The following is a 13,608-nucleotide window of genomic DNA, read 5'->3' as shown; positions in this document are numbered from 1 at the left end:
AAACAGACAAGCAAAAGGTAAAAGAAGATGTTATATTTATCTGGAGGGTTCTTTCCATAATGTTCTCAGACACTAATAATCATTTTTAGTGGACGTAAATGACGGTGAGGAGTCGCCCCCATTACTTTGCAGCCTGTTTAGCGGCAGTTGTCTGCAGCCTTCTCCTTCAATACTAAACCAATTTTAAAACATCTGTTGTCCCCATTCCTCACATAGACACACAAACATTAGAACAAAGGTTGTAAAACACCAAAGACTCATCATTTTAAGAGCTTAAAGGACCTGAACAAACAGATTGTTCTCAAACGGTAGCTGACCATCCAGATCTTTACAATCTTAATTTGAAATGTTGTCCTCCACTCAAGTGTGATGGAGCCGAGCTAAACTGTTGATCAAAACAGGATTATATCAAGTATAAAGAACCGACGGCAGCAGACATGTTGAATAAAGTGTCTGTGGGAGACGATGCTGCGTGGACGACTCACCCTGCGTCCCTGCTCCACCGAGCGGTAGGCGTGGCGGTAAAGGCAGGAGAAGATGGCGCCGGGCGGCATCATCTCGCTGGTCTCGTTCCAGCCGTGAGTGTGGCAGAGCCGGGCGGCATCGCCCTGACACTTCTTATACAGGATGGGATCCAACCTGGGCGACAACGCAGGGAGGAGTTATCAACAACCCCACGAAATACGACAGATACTCCTCTGAATGAGAGTGATGAGCTGCTGAAGGTTCATGGAGATATCTACGAGCTCATTTGTTTAATTAAAGTTCATTAATGAAAAAAAATTATTGCGATATTTATTAGTTAATTGTTTTAATAAAAGTGAATTAATAAAAAAAAAAATTAAAAACAAAAATTAAGGTGTATATCTATTAGTTACTTTTTTTAATAAAAGTTAATAAAAAATATTTATTTAAAAAAAAAAAAAATGATGGTGATCTCTATTAGTTAATTTTCTTAATTAAAGTTAATTAATGAAAAATATTTATTTAAAAAAAAAAATGGTGATATCTATTAGTTATTTTTTTTAATTAAAGTTAATAAATAAAAACAAATATTTATTTAAAAACAAATGGTGATATCTATTAGTTCATTTTTTTAATTAAAGTTCATTAATTAAAAAAAAATGTATTTAAAAAAATTGATGGTGATATCTATTAGTTACTTTTTTTAATAAAAGTTAATAAAAATATATTTAAAAAAAAAAATGATGGTGATATCTATTAGTTAATTTTTTTAATTAAATTTAATTAATTCAAAAAATTACAGAAAAAAAGTTCATGTTGTGACCCTCTTCACCTGGAGACTCTTCTAAATGTCTGGACTTTAACTAAACGTCTCTTTAAAGGAGCTTTTCTATCAATGGAGTTTTTCTCACACTCTGATCCAGAAATCTCCACTTCAGTAGTTCTGACATCCACCAAACTTCACACCTTCATTCCTCTCTGTGTGCTGAAGCTTTCTACAGAGGGCTTTGTCCACACACCACTCACACACTCATTTATACTACGTTTATTAATAACAACATGGAGGACATAGATTATTTTATGTCTTTTGACAGTATTTTCTGATTTATGGAGTAATATAAAGAGATATCAATAAATCCCTTTTGTAAAAACATTTGACTCCAATTTGTCGACAAAATTAAACAATAATTGTGAACCTGGCTTTATCCAATGTTCACATTTATGTTCTGAAAATGTATGAAAATAAGCACATATTTAATAAGATAATGCCTCATTTGCATATGTAAATATACAATTTCAGAAAACGTGTAATACTAAAAAGTATTGTCTTGATGTCAGTAATGAAGTGGTGAAGTTTCATGGTGATATCTACTAGTTACATTTTTCACCCCATTCACTTTGGGCGTCTCATTTCAAAGATTGAGCGTTGAATTGATATTGACACATAACCGTTTCTTATTGTTGTTGTTTTCTCTCTCGCTAAACAGGAAATAGTTTGGATGCGTTTTGTGACCTCACAAGCTTCTCAGCACAAATAAAGCTGCAGCTGCTCCTCGTGTGAAGGAGGAGCATCAGCTGGACTCACTTCCAGTCTCTGGCGATGAAGTACTGCAGCTCCAGCAGTCTGTGCTCACAGTCCTCCACCATCTTCTCCGTGTACAGATGCTCCATCAGACACGACAGGATCCTGCAGCAGCGGCACAGAAACACAGCGCCGCGCATTCATCACTCGTTCATCTCGTCAAAACGTGCAGAACTTTTTACTTTCCTGAGCATTTAAACCGAGAAGCTAAAAATCACATCATTAGACTTTTTACAGAAGGTTAAAGTTACAATTAAAGTTTCTTTGAATCAGATGTAATGAAAAGAGAAACATTATATGAGATTATTACCATGAATTCTAACTCATATATAATGTAAACACTATGCAGAATCACAGGAAGTCACTAAACCACTGCTTGTGTGTCATTAGGTTTGATTCCAGGAAGCATTTTATTCTAACAAACTATTATGAAAACTTATATTTTGTAATCAACCCTCAAACAACCCACCGGCAGGATGGAAAAGCATGTTTTTATTCAAACAATCGCCAAAACTACACCGTTTATCACAGCCAGACGCTGTAAAGACTGTCAGAATTATCAGATTGTCATCTTTCCGACGGTCCTTGAACACATCATGTGTGACAAACGCTTCCTTCAAAATAAGAAACCAGGTCTACGTAACACCTGAACGTCTCCTGTCCCCAAATAACGACTGAACACTGCTGCTGCTGCTTTTGTTGAAATAAAAACAGCGGTATAGTAGTCAGCGACAGGAAGTCCCAGCATGCCGTTCAGCAGACCGTGTCAGAATAAAACAGGAAGTGAAAGGTGTTTCTTATTAACGCTCTGAACCCTAAAACCTGCTGGCCGGATGGAAAAGCACGTTTTCTTTAAACGATCACCAAAACCACACCGTTTATCACAGATGTTACTGTCGCTATCGTCCGATTGTCTTTGAACACATCACATGTGACGAACGCTTCTATCAGAGCAGACAAGATTCTGTAAAAGACTAAAGAAAAAGAGAGGAACCCAGTCCTCCAACAACCACACAGACAGACTGGATGAAGAGGTCTCGCTCACATGGGGTCTCCGCTGCGGATGTGTTTGCAGGCGGTCTGGATGACGGACTCGCAGGCCTCGTTGAGCGCTCGGTCGATGCGGTAGTCGGCCCCGGGGTCGGCTTCCTGGATCAGGGTCTGGAGCTGAAGACACAAGACAATGACGACATCATCAACAACACGAGCTGGAGGGTCCCCTCGATGCTGGTCTGGGTGTCAAGAACCGGGAGTCTGTTCAGAAACATGACGTTGGCTTCTGATGGTTGAAAGCCTTCGGGAGCATCGGGACACGTGGACCAGAGGGTCAACAGGACCCTGGTAGTCCTATTCTGCATGAACAGTGTCGATGCTTTATCCGTCCCGCCCTCGGTGTGTAAAGGAGAGACTTCATAGAAACGGAACAAATAAACACGACATTTAAGCCGAGCATGAACTCACCGCCCTCTGACAGTTGGGGTCGATGGAGCCCATGTCTCCTCGGCCGACCCTCATCAGGCAGTGCAGCGTCCGTCCTTTGCGGTGCAGACCGGAGCAGTGGCCCTCGATCTCGCTCCGGCAGTGCAGCACGATCTCCGGACTCAGGGAGAAATCCTCCATCAGCATCCGCCGGTAGTCCATCATCTCGCCCTGACACTCGCCGCTGACCACGCGGCCTGGAAAACGTTTTACAGAGACGGACGATAGAAGGTGAATTATTTCCCATTTCTGTAATAATTAATTCAGATTTTTTTTTTTTTTTATTGAGGTGCAACGGATCATAAAACTCAGATCAGATCTGCACAAAAAAAAACAACCCTAAAAAGAATATATAATGAAACCGTATTGCTTGTTTTCCAGACTCCGGAGCGAGTCGGTGGGACTGACCTCTGTGGACGGCTGACTCCAGACACAGCAGCAGGTAGGAGAGGCGAGCTTCTCGGGCTCGGGGCATGTTGCTATCGGCGCTGCAGTGGTACTTCTTCAGGTCCGACTTGCAGGCTTTGGCCAGCGAGTAGCTCACCTTGTAGTCCTGAGCGATCAGCTTCTGCCTGGTGGTCAACGCCTCGCGGCACTGAGGACGCAGAGAGAGAGAGAGAGAGAGAGAGAGAGAGAGAGAGAGAGAGAGAGAGAGAGAGAGAGAGAGAGAGAGAGAGAGAGAGAGAGAGAGAGAGAGAGAGAGAGAGTCAACGTGTGGCGCTCGCAGTCCTTCTGTCGGCCTGGTTCATCTAACGTGAGAACCTGAACGTAGAGCAGCGTCTCACTCACCCTCTCCGTCATCGCCTCCTCGAACTTGTGATTGAAAAGACATTTGTAAACTCGTCCCTCTCCGGCCAGAGTCTGGAAAAAAAGAAAGAATATTAAATGAAATCAAAGCACAACGTAGACACCAGATGAATATTACAAAAAGTCTCAACAGGAAGTAGGTGCTTAAAGAAGTGCGTTGATGTTGATCTGGAGTTATTAGCTCTTTGTTTCCGTCATCGGTTTAAGAAGACGGAGCTGATGGCGGCTGTAGCTCTGGATCTTCTCACTAGACCACGCCCTCACGGGTCCGTTGATCACCTTTTCACAGAAGCGCTCCCGGTCTTCGCGGCAGGAGAAGTAGAGGTACCGGTCCAGGTGGAAGTCGTCCGAGGAGAGCTCGGCGACCCTCATGATGGACTTCTTGCACTCGTCCTTGATGGGGTGCGCCCCCGGCTGCTCCTCGGCCTCCCGCACCAGACCTTTCTCCAGACAGGCGATGACTTCGCCCTGAGAGTGGACGTCCTGCACGGAGACACGACGAGGCGTCAACAACATCTATTCTGGAAGAACACCTTTCATTTCTTCAGAACAAACTGATAGCTTGTTCTGTGGATTATCGATAGTCAGTCCTTTGATATTTGGGCGAACTGACCCTGAAGTACAGATTTAGCACTTCACTAAATTCATGAAGGACAGTTAAAAATAAAAATGATCAAAATCAATGAAGCGGAATCAGAGATATCACCTTTTTTTTTATTTCCACACATTGTTCTCTGTCCTGGCGCCTACATCTCCCACAATGCAACTCAACCGCCCGACAGCTGGGTGGAAGACTGGCATGTTTTATGCTAACAGCGGCTAACGTATCCTGGAGACGCTAAAAGGCTTCATAATACTTCTAAAACATTCATGGAGTAGAAATATCCAAAACCTGCAAACACGCTGATGTGTAAAAGTCAAAGACTGTAAATAAGAAGCGGGCGAAGTCGTGATGCGACAAACCGATTTGTGTCATTTTTAGTCGTCGCCATCTTGGATTTTGAAACTAGAGATTGAGACCATAAACTCATGTTTACAATGTTTACTGAGGGAATAAATCAAGAGAGAAGTAGAGTCATTTTAAACTAGACTTCTATACAACCAGAGGAGTCGCCCCCTGGTGGACACTAGAGAGAATGCAGCTTTAACACGTGAAAACACGTTGGTGGGGTGTTATCATCTGTGCGGGTACAACAGCAACTATCACCTGAAACAGAGAAATCTAACGAATAGATCAGCCGCGCCTCTCAGACGCTTCTATTAAATGGAAAGTAATGAGTTACAAGAACAAACACTTTAAAATACAAAAAGTCATCTTTTTTTGTATTTTAAAAAGCTTCTGATGTAAAATACAAACACCACAGCGTCACACAGTGGCGTTTGTAGCAGCACTAATCCCACAGAGTGAGCTTTCCTTTCCCTCCATGAATCACTTCGTCAGTAACGTCTTGTATTTTGTATTGTCAGTAGACGACTCAGTGTGGGTGAACGTGCTCCGTCTAATCCGGCACCGAAACGAGCCGTCGTGACAAAAATAAAATAAAAAATAAAATAAAAATTCCCGATAAGGAACCCGGACTCAGCCCCCCCACCCCCGCTGACAAATAAATAATTTGCTCCCGAGTTCTAATTGTGCAGGCGTGATATCCCATAATAACCGCGTGTCTAACGGGCTTATGGAGGGTTTGAGGTCGGCTCAGCAGCAGCAGAACACGTTCACAGGAGATCGATTCGCTCCGCTGGCTGACAGCACTGCTGTCAAAGCGGTCTGTTCTCAGAGAGTCACACGTTCAACAGATTCTGGGTCGTTTTTTAAGACCACCACAAAACCCGTTTAACAACTTTCACAGGTTCGACCATCATGGTTCACCTGGTCTCACACACACACACACACACACACACACACACACACACACACACACACACACACACACACACACACACACACACACACACACACACACACACACACACACACACACACACACACACACGTGAAGGATCTGTCGGATGACTCGGCTTCTACTGAGCTTCCGTCTTTATCGCCGTTCTCTCGTGTCGACACACATGCAGCGTCACTGCAGAGGGGAAGTGGTTCCAGCACCGCGAACGCCACCGTGCAGCTCAACTAGAGGGTTCACCGACTTTTCAGAGGACTTTTGAAGAAATGAACGTGAAAAGCGGTCATATTCAGACGTGAAAACGTGTCTGCTTGCTGTTCAATCAGCTGTAACCGAATAGTTATAGCTCGCATCTTCCATCTTCTAGTATCTGTTAATCGTCTTATTTTTACTGAATCCATTAATCCCTCCACCTCTAAACTCAGCGCATATTCTGTTCATTATAAAAACAGAGAATTCTTATTTGTTATTTTAACTTATAACCATAAATACCCAAAGAATACCTCATTATTTATAAGAACTAACCGTTTGTTCCAGCTTAAATCTGCTGATTTTAAAACCATTTTCTGACAAAAATAATGTGAGACCTAACGGATTAACAGAATGGACTCGGCCCTGAACAGAACCGAACTAGAACCAGTGTTGGCGTGAACACGGTGACGGGTCGGAGTTCCCATCGTCGTTCTGCGACTCACCTTCTCTCCGGTGCTGATGCTGCCGCAGCGCAGCGCGTTGATGTCCTCGCGACACTTGTCCATGAAGCCGCAGATCAGCCGGTAGTCGCTGAAGACGATGGTGGTCATCTTGGTGATGTACTGGTTGCACTGGTAGTCGCTGATGTTGCCCCGGTGGTCCACCAGGCAGGAGACCAGGTAGCCCTTCCCCAGCTCCTCCGCCGCACATTCTTTAATCTGAGCGGAGAGCACAGACCGCTTCAATGACCCGGAGGAATCTGGGTTTAACTGCTATTTTAGACATTTATAGACGCATTAATTGAGTGGAAAGTTTAGTCTAAAATAAAACGTCAGGAAAAGATAAAAAGAGTGTTTTCCGAAGATGAAATCCTCAAACGTCTCGTTTTCTCCACAACTAAAGGAACCAGAAAATATTCACATTTAAGAAGCTGGAATCAGCTTTTCTCTTAATTACTCAAAACGATTAAAAAACTATCCAAATAGTTGCGGATGAATAGTTGACAACTAATCGATTGATCTTTGTAGCCGTTTTGCGGTTCTCTAAATGTAATTAATGGTGCTGTTAGATTGCTGCTTAATTGCCCCGTTTTGTTTGTTGGACTGAAGCGCAATATTTCATTCCATGAAAGCACAAAGTGTGTATCTCGTTTCAATATATCTTGACTTTTTAGAGTTTAAAAAGCTCTGGAGTTATTGGAAATGTTTGATCACACGAGTGGAAAACAATCCGACGCAGCCACCGCTGCAATCTATGTCTACAAACGGTACAATACTAACTATAATAGAATTAGTGTAGACTTCATCTGCAAGTGTGAATAGTGGTGAATATGTCAGACACAGACAAAGCTTATTAAACCAGTCTTTGTGTCACTTGGTGAATGCAAGTCCAGATTTCTCTCTTTTAGCTCCGTTTTTGGTCTCCTCCTCCAAATATCTGACTCGTTAGCTGCTAAATGCTCCACTTTGTTCACCAGCTGGTCTCTAACGGAGTCTGTCTGCTGTCTGCTGCTGAGCAGGAAGTGAACAGAGGCTTCATCAGAGCTCGTCTACTGATAACCGCTGCTACCGCAGCTGCTACAGCTGCTACAGCTGCTGGTAATAAGGTTGATACTCGGGCCAAATCAAATCATTAAACCTCTGCACTACTGTTTATTTAGTTGATTTAATATTATTCTGTTCTATTCACTGTGTATATAGTGTGCATTTTTTATATAACATCTTTACTATATTATAATTGTATATATTGTGACATGTGTATTTTTCTTGTATTTTTCTTTTTTTTCTGACGTGTATTTTTCTTTTTCTTTATATATAATAAGATTTTTTACCTGTGACCTATTGCTGCTCTGTAACCTATTGCTGCTTGTAACAAAATAATTTCCCCTCGCGGGATCAATAAAGTTACTATCTATCTATCTGATAAGAACACCGAGACTGAACCAGGCAGTAAATGTGCCATAAAAACACGCCCATTGAACGGTTTATTAATCTGTTTGTGTTCTGAGAGAGGTGAAGGTGTTTGCTTCGTGTGTGTTTTGTCATTCATATTCACATATATATGTGTGTGTGTGTGTGTGTGTGTGTGTGTGTGTGTGTGTGTGTGTGTGTGTGTGTGTGTGTGTATACACACACACACACACACACACACACACACACACACACTGTACATACATATTATTAAAACAAGCATGCCGACCTATCACACAATTTATGAAGGAAATGAAGTAATAAGCAATCAGGAATTTAATATAGAGCAGCTAAGACTCCTCATCAAGACAGGGACCTGCTTGTCTCATGCTATGTTTTTATGGCTTGATTACTACTATAAAGCATAAACCTGCTAACAGTTAAGCGGGACTGGTGATCAGATAGATAGAACCTGGTGGGCGGATGTGGTTTGTGAGCAGAAAGCAGCTTCAGGAAGCTTCGTGGGCTTCTGAGGCTTTACAGACTGACACGTCACACAGACCTTAATCTGGAATCTTAACATGTTCCAAACATTTCTGTTGTGTTACACTTAAAATCTAAAAGGAGCACCGTCCCTTTTTAAAACCACTACGTTTAGTCTGAGGTCTTCTTTGCTGGAGTAATTAAGCCGTAGAGGTTCGGTTTCAGCGACTGACCTCAGAGATGGTGGTCTTGCAGACCTCGACGGCGACGGACTCAAACTTTGGGTCGGTGGTCAGGTTCAGCTTGTAGTTCCACAGCAGCTGGAGGCAGGAAGGAAACATAAAACATCTGGATTCACACACTATCCAGATACTAGCAGAGTCTAAACTACCTGGACCATCGAGCTGCTGGATCTTGAGTTGGGATTGTTTTGTCAAACTTTTGTTTTTAAGATAAAAGACTGAAGAGAGAACTTTGAGTCTTAATATTTAAGCTAACAGACTTGTATGTCATGTGGTTGAAAGCTCCAGAAAAGGCTAGTAAGTGGACCTTGAATTGGGATTTAACCCAATCAGAAGATCAATGTTTGTTTATTCTAAACTCCTCCTCTTTCTCGGTGCGGTTATGCTCAACATACACTACATGGAACCCGCAGTGCAAACATGGTGCATGCTGGGAAGTGGTGTTTTAGGGAAGGGAAGACACTTACATGGTTGCATTCGGCTGCAATCTCAGTTTCCTGAAGAAGAAGGAGACAAAAGGAGACGTTAGAGAGAATCCGTCGGAGATAACCTCAGGATTCAGAGCATTTCTCCGGAGATTAAACCGCACTGACTGTTTCTCTCGAGGCTGCAAGAAATGTGCAGGAATGTGAAGTTGGAGGACACAGCCAGTGCGTCCCATAATCCATTGCAAGCTTGTCTGTAGTGTAACGGTGCGTTCAGGCGCCTGTTGTTGAGTCTAGCAGCGGTGCAGACATTGTTAAACCTGCCTCATTTAAAAAGGCCTTCATACACCGAGGACGTGACCAAGAAACATGAAATAGATTCTTAGAGGACCGACTACCAGGATCCCACCAGCCCTCAGTAGAACCACAGACTCTATATGAGAAGACAGCGTCGTCATGGTGACGTCACTCACTGGCTTTTTCACCGTCGCCATCTTGTAATACGGCCAATATACGTCGTATACGTCTCTGGTAGAGACCTGTCAATCAGTGTGTAGCCCCGCCCCTAAATCATCCCCTGCTTTCTGGTCTGTTTGACTCTAAATGGAGCATAATGTACTAAATGAACATCATGCTGTATTGAAGAAGACTGTAAACTAGAGATTGAGACCATAAACTCATGTTTACAATGTTTACTGAGGGAATAAATCAAGAGAGAAGTAGAGTCATTTTAGACTAGACTTCTATACAACCAGAGGAGTCGCCCCCTGCTGGACACTAGAGAGAATGCAGCTTTAAGACATGAAGCATCGGCTTCACTTAAAGAACTGGAGTCGGAAACGCCGACTCATGACGCAGCGTCTTATTTTCCTGCTGCGTTGACCTGAGGTAACCCGTCTGTCTGCTGCTGGTCGAGACAGGAAGTCAACCAACTGCTGCCCAACTGCTGCCCCCCCACCCTAACCAGAGCAACCAAATCACTGCTGCATTCCCAATGGAGGAATGACGGACTCTCTGAGTGTGTGTGTGTGTGTGTGTGTGTGTGTGTGAGACAACTCTGCAGATGGTCCAAGACTTTCTGACTGTTTACCACACAGCAGCCAGACCACGGGCCAGAAATAGGCCGTGTGTGTGTGTGTGTGTGTGTGTGTGTGTGTGTGTGTGTGTGTGTGTGTGTGTGTGTGTGTGTGTGTGTGTGTGTGTGTTCTGTTTGCGGTGCACTTTACACACAAGTGTCACAAGAGCTCTCCACACAGACGGTGGGTGCGTCTCCTCCCGCTCACACTGAGGCCGTTATAAACAGCACAGAGTCGACTGAGGGGAGATAAAACAAACTGGTGGTTCTGGAGATGTGACCCAGACCGACGGAGCCGTTGTTAGTTTATTAAGCACTTATCTGAAGATGTCAGGAGTCTCCTGACATGAAAACAGCTTCTGTGTTGTTTAACGCTGCTTTCTGTTCCCTGTACAGAGTACTGTTATCTATGGGCTCCAGTCAACTACACACCAGTGATTTGTATGCTATAATTCCAGTGCTTTCCAACGTGCACCTGAACGCAGCATCGTGTTGTTTTGTATTTTTTTTTTTGCCAAGTCAACACAGCGAGTGTTGGACGGAGCCGGTCAGTCTGACGCCGATCAGACAGAGAAAAAAGACCTTTTGTTTTATTTTTTTCTGTGCTTCTGGCCCCGCGGGGAGAAACCCCGCCTCTGCACGCGCTCAGTCCACCTCTGGACCACCGCGGCTGCAGAGTGACTCATGTGGGCGTCTGTCCGGCTCTGTCAGACGATCAGAGAGCCCAAAACCTGTGTTGATGCAACCCTCTGAACACAGAGCAGCTTTTTGGGCGTTTTCAAAGCTCCTCTCACATCTTTCTCTCTGTGGACTTGTCTTTAGTGCAGAACAACAGAAAACACTGGGATCTCTATTAACAGGTTTCTGTTGTGTCCACAAGTGTTGGAATAAACTATGGAGGCTCTACCTTCTATATGTATTAAACTATTAACATGTCTCCTCTCTGTGTTCACTTCCTGAAGTTCAGGCAGAGTGTCTCTGGTTTCTGGTCACATGACTGTTGGTCTCAGATGAATCAATCGTGACGTCATAGTTTCACTGAAGAGTTCAGAATTTAATGTTTTCTACAGAATCAGTTTAAAGTGAACGGTTTATTTGTGACACGTTAAATGAGAACATGGAGAGTAAAATGTTTTGGATGAAATAATCACGATTTGAAGCTTTGATTTCGTTGCGTTTCCTGACGTGAACCGTTCAGGTGAATCAGATGCAAACTGTATAAACACAACTCTGAGTCGCATGTGTGTCAAACTGTGAGCAGCTGTTGGAGATGTAATCCAACACAATGGGAGGATTCAGACACACCCTCACTGAAACATCTACAGAGCTGTCTGAGAAGACGTCCGTCTCACCGAAACATCTACAGAGCTGTGTGAGAAGACGTCCGTCTCACCGAAACATCTACAGAGCTGTCTGAGAAGACGTCCGTCTCACCGAAACATCTACAGAGCTGTCTGAGAAGACGTCCGTCTCACCGAAACATCTACAGAGCTGTCTGAGAAGACGTCCGTCTCACCGAAACATCTACAGAGCTGTCTGAGAAGACGTCCGTCTCACCGAAACATCTACAGAGCTGTCTGAGAAGACGTCCGTCTCACTGAAACATCTACAGAGCTGTGTGAGAAGACGTCCGTCTCACTGAAGAGAAGCTGATAAATGAAACTTAATCAGCTCTTATTAATGTTTGTCTGGGGAACAAACCGACGAGAGGAAGGGGGACATGAAGTGATGGAGGGAGAAATAGATAGAGAGAGAGAGCCAGACAGACAGACAGAGAGAGACAGAGAGCGACAAAGACAGAGAGACAGAGAGAGAGCGACAGAGACAGAGAGACAGAGAGAGACAGAGACAGAGAGAGACAGAGACAGAGAGAGACAGAGAGAGAGACAGAGAGAGAAACCAGAGAGCGACAGAGAGAGAGAGAAACACAGAGACAGAAAGAGACAGACAGAGAGAGACACAGAGAGACAGACAGAGGCAGACAGAGACAGAGAGAGAGAGACAGACAGAGACAAAGAGACAGAGAGACAGAGAGAGAGTTTGGCTCTGAATGTTGGTTTTTAATCAGGGCTGCTAGTGACTGAGAACAGTTGGCAGGATGTTGAAGGTTGGTTTCAATTAAATACATTCAAAAGTACATTTAAAGCTTCAGGAGGGAAGAGGTGGTCCGGCACAAGTAGAGCCAGCGCACAAAGATCACGGAGCGGAAAGAAGAGCCACAGATGAGGAGAAGCAGGAGAAAGGCAGCGCATCGTCTCCGTCTGTTCAACCAGTCTCTGCACACGGTGCCTCTTATTTGCCTCCACACATCTGGGCCGGGCAGTGCTCGGGTCAGGTGTGTGACAGATGTGTGTGTGACAGATGTGTGTGTGTGTGTGTGTGTGTGTGTGAGTGCGTGTGTGTGACAGATGTGTGTGTGTGTGTGTGTGTGTGTGTGTGAGTGAGTGAGTGAGTGAGTGAGTGAGTGAGTGAGTGAGTGAGTGAGTGAGTGTGTGAGTGTGTGTGTGTGTGTGTGTTTTCAGCAGCGCTGACGACACGGAAAGAAAGAACGACTTCTCACCGAACTGTGAAATCCTGCAGGAAACAAACTCACAATCTGAAGCTTTGATTCGGTTTCTTTTCCTGACAGAAGCGTTCGTCGCTCATGACGTGTTCAAGGACCGTCGGAAAGATGAAATTGTGACGATAATGAGGGTCATTACAGCTTCTGGCTGTGATGAACGGTGTAGTTTTGCAAATTGTTTAAAAAAAATTTAAAAATAAAAAAGTAACGAATAGAAGAATAAAACCGAATGAAAAGCTCAGAAAGTCTTCTTTTAGGACGACAGCGTACGTCAGGGATCCAGAGAAGCTGAAGTGGTTTTTACTTTATCACGAGGACACAGTACTCTGTCTAAGTAGCAGTACTCTGTAAAGTACATTACATATATATATTAGTCACAGACACAGAAGACAGTGTCTTGGGAATCGTAACGCTCCGTCTTAGACAACGGTGTGTTTTACACGTTTTTTTGGCAACAGTCTGCGTTTCCTGTTTCAACATGACA

At 43.8% G+C, this 13,608-nt stretch overlaps 1 protein-coding gene across 2 annotated transcripts in view; it reads right to left on the bottom strand.

Moving 5' to 3' along the window:
• glg1a (golgi glycoprotein 1a) overlaps window positions 1-13,608 on the bottom strand; it is a 29,178-nt gene that overhangs the window by 11,997 nt on the left and 3,573 nt on the right. For both annotated transcript variants that reach the window (XM_068722603.1, XM_068722604.1), the window contains exons 2-11: window positions 9,529-9,558; window positions 9,053-9,139; window positions 6,930-7,145; window positions 4,613-4,816; window positions 4,316-4,387; window positions 3,935-4,121; window positions 3,509-3,723; window positions 3,093-3,214; window positions 2,051-2,152; window positions 486-639 (exon numbers count right to left, since the gene is read on the bottom strand). In XM_068722603.1, the coding sequence (XP_068578704.1) occupies window positions 486-639; window positions 2,051-2,152; window positions 3,093-3,214; window positions 3,509-3,723; window positions 3,935-4,121; window positions 4,316-4,387; window positions 4,613-4,816; window positions 6,930-7,145; window positions 9,053-9,139; window positions 9,529-9,558 (1,389 nt within the window). The remainder of the gene's footprint in view (window positions 1-485; window positions 640-2,050; window positions 2,153-3,092; window positions 3,215-3,508; window positions 3,724-3,934; window positions 4,122-4,315; window positions 4,388-4,612; window positions 4,817-6,929; window positions 7,146-9,052; window positions 9,140-9,528; window positions 9,559-13,608) is intronic.

The sequence above is a fragment of the Cebidichthys violaceus genome, unplaced genomic scaffold (assembly GCF_023349555.1).
Source record: "Cebidichthys violaceus isolate CVI_PGR_0920_01 unplaced genomic scaffold, fCebVio1.0.p SCAF_3, whole genome shotgun sequence".
Lineage (NCBI taxonomy): Eukaryota > Metazoa > Chordata > Actinopteri > Perciformes > Stichaeidae > Cebidichthys > Cebidichthys violaceus.
This window is presented reverse-complemented; position numbering and strand designations above follow the sequence as displayed.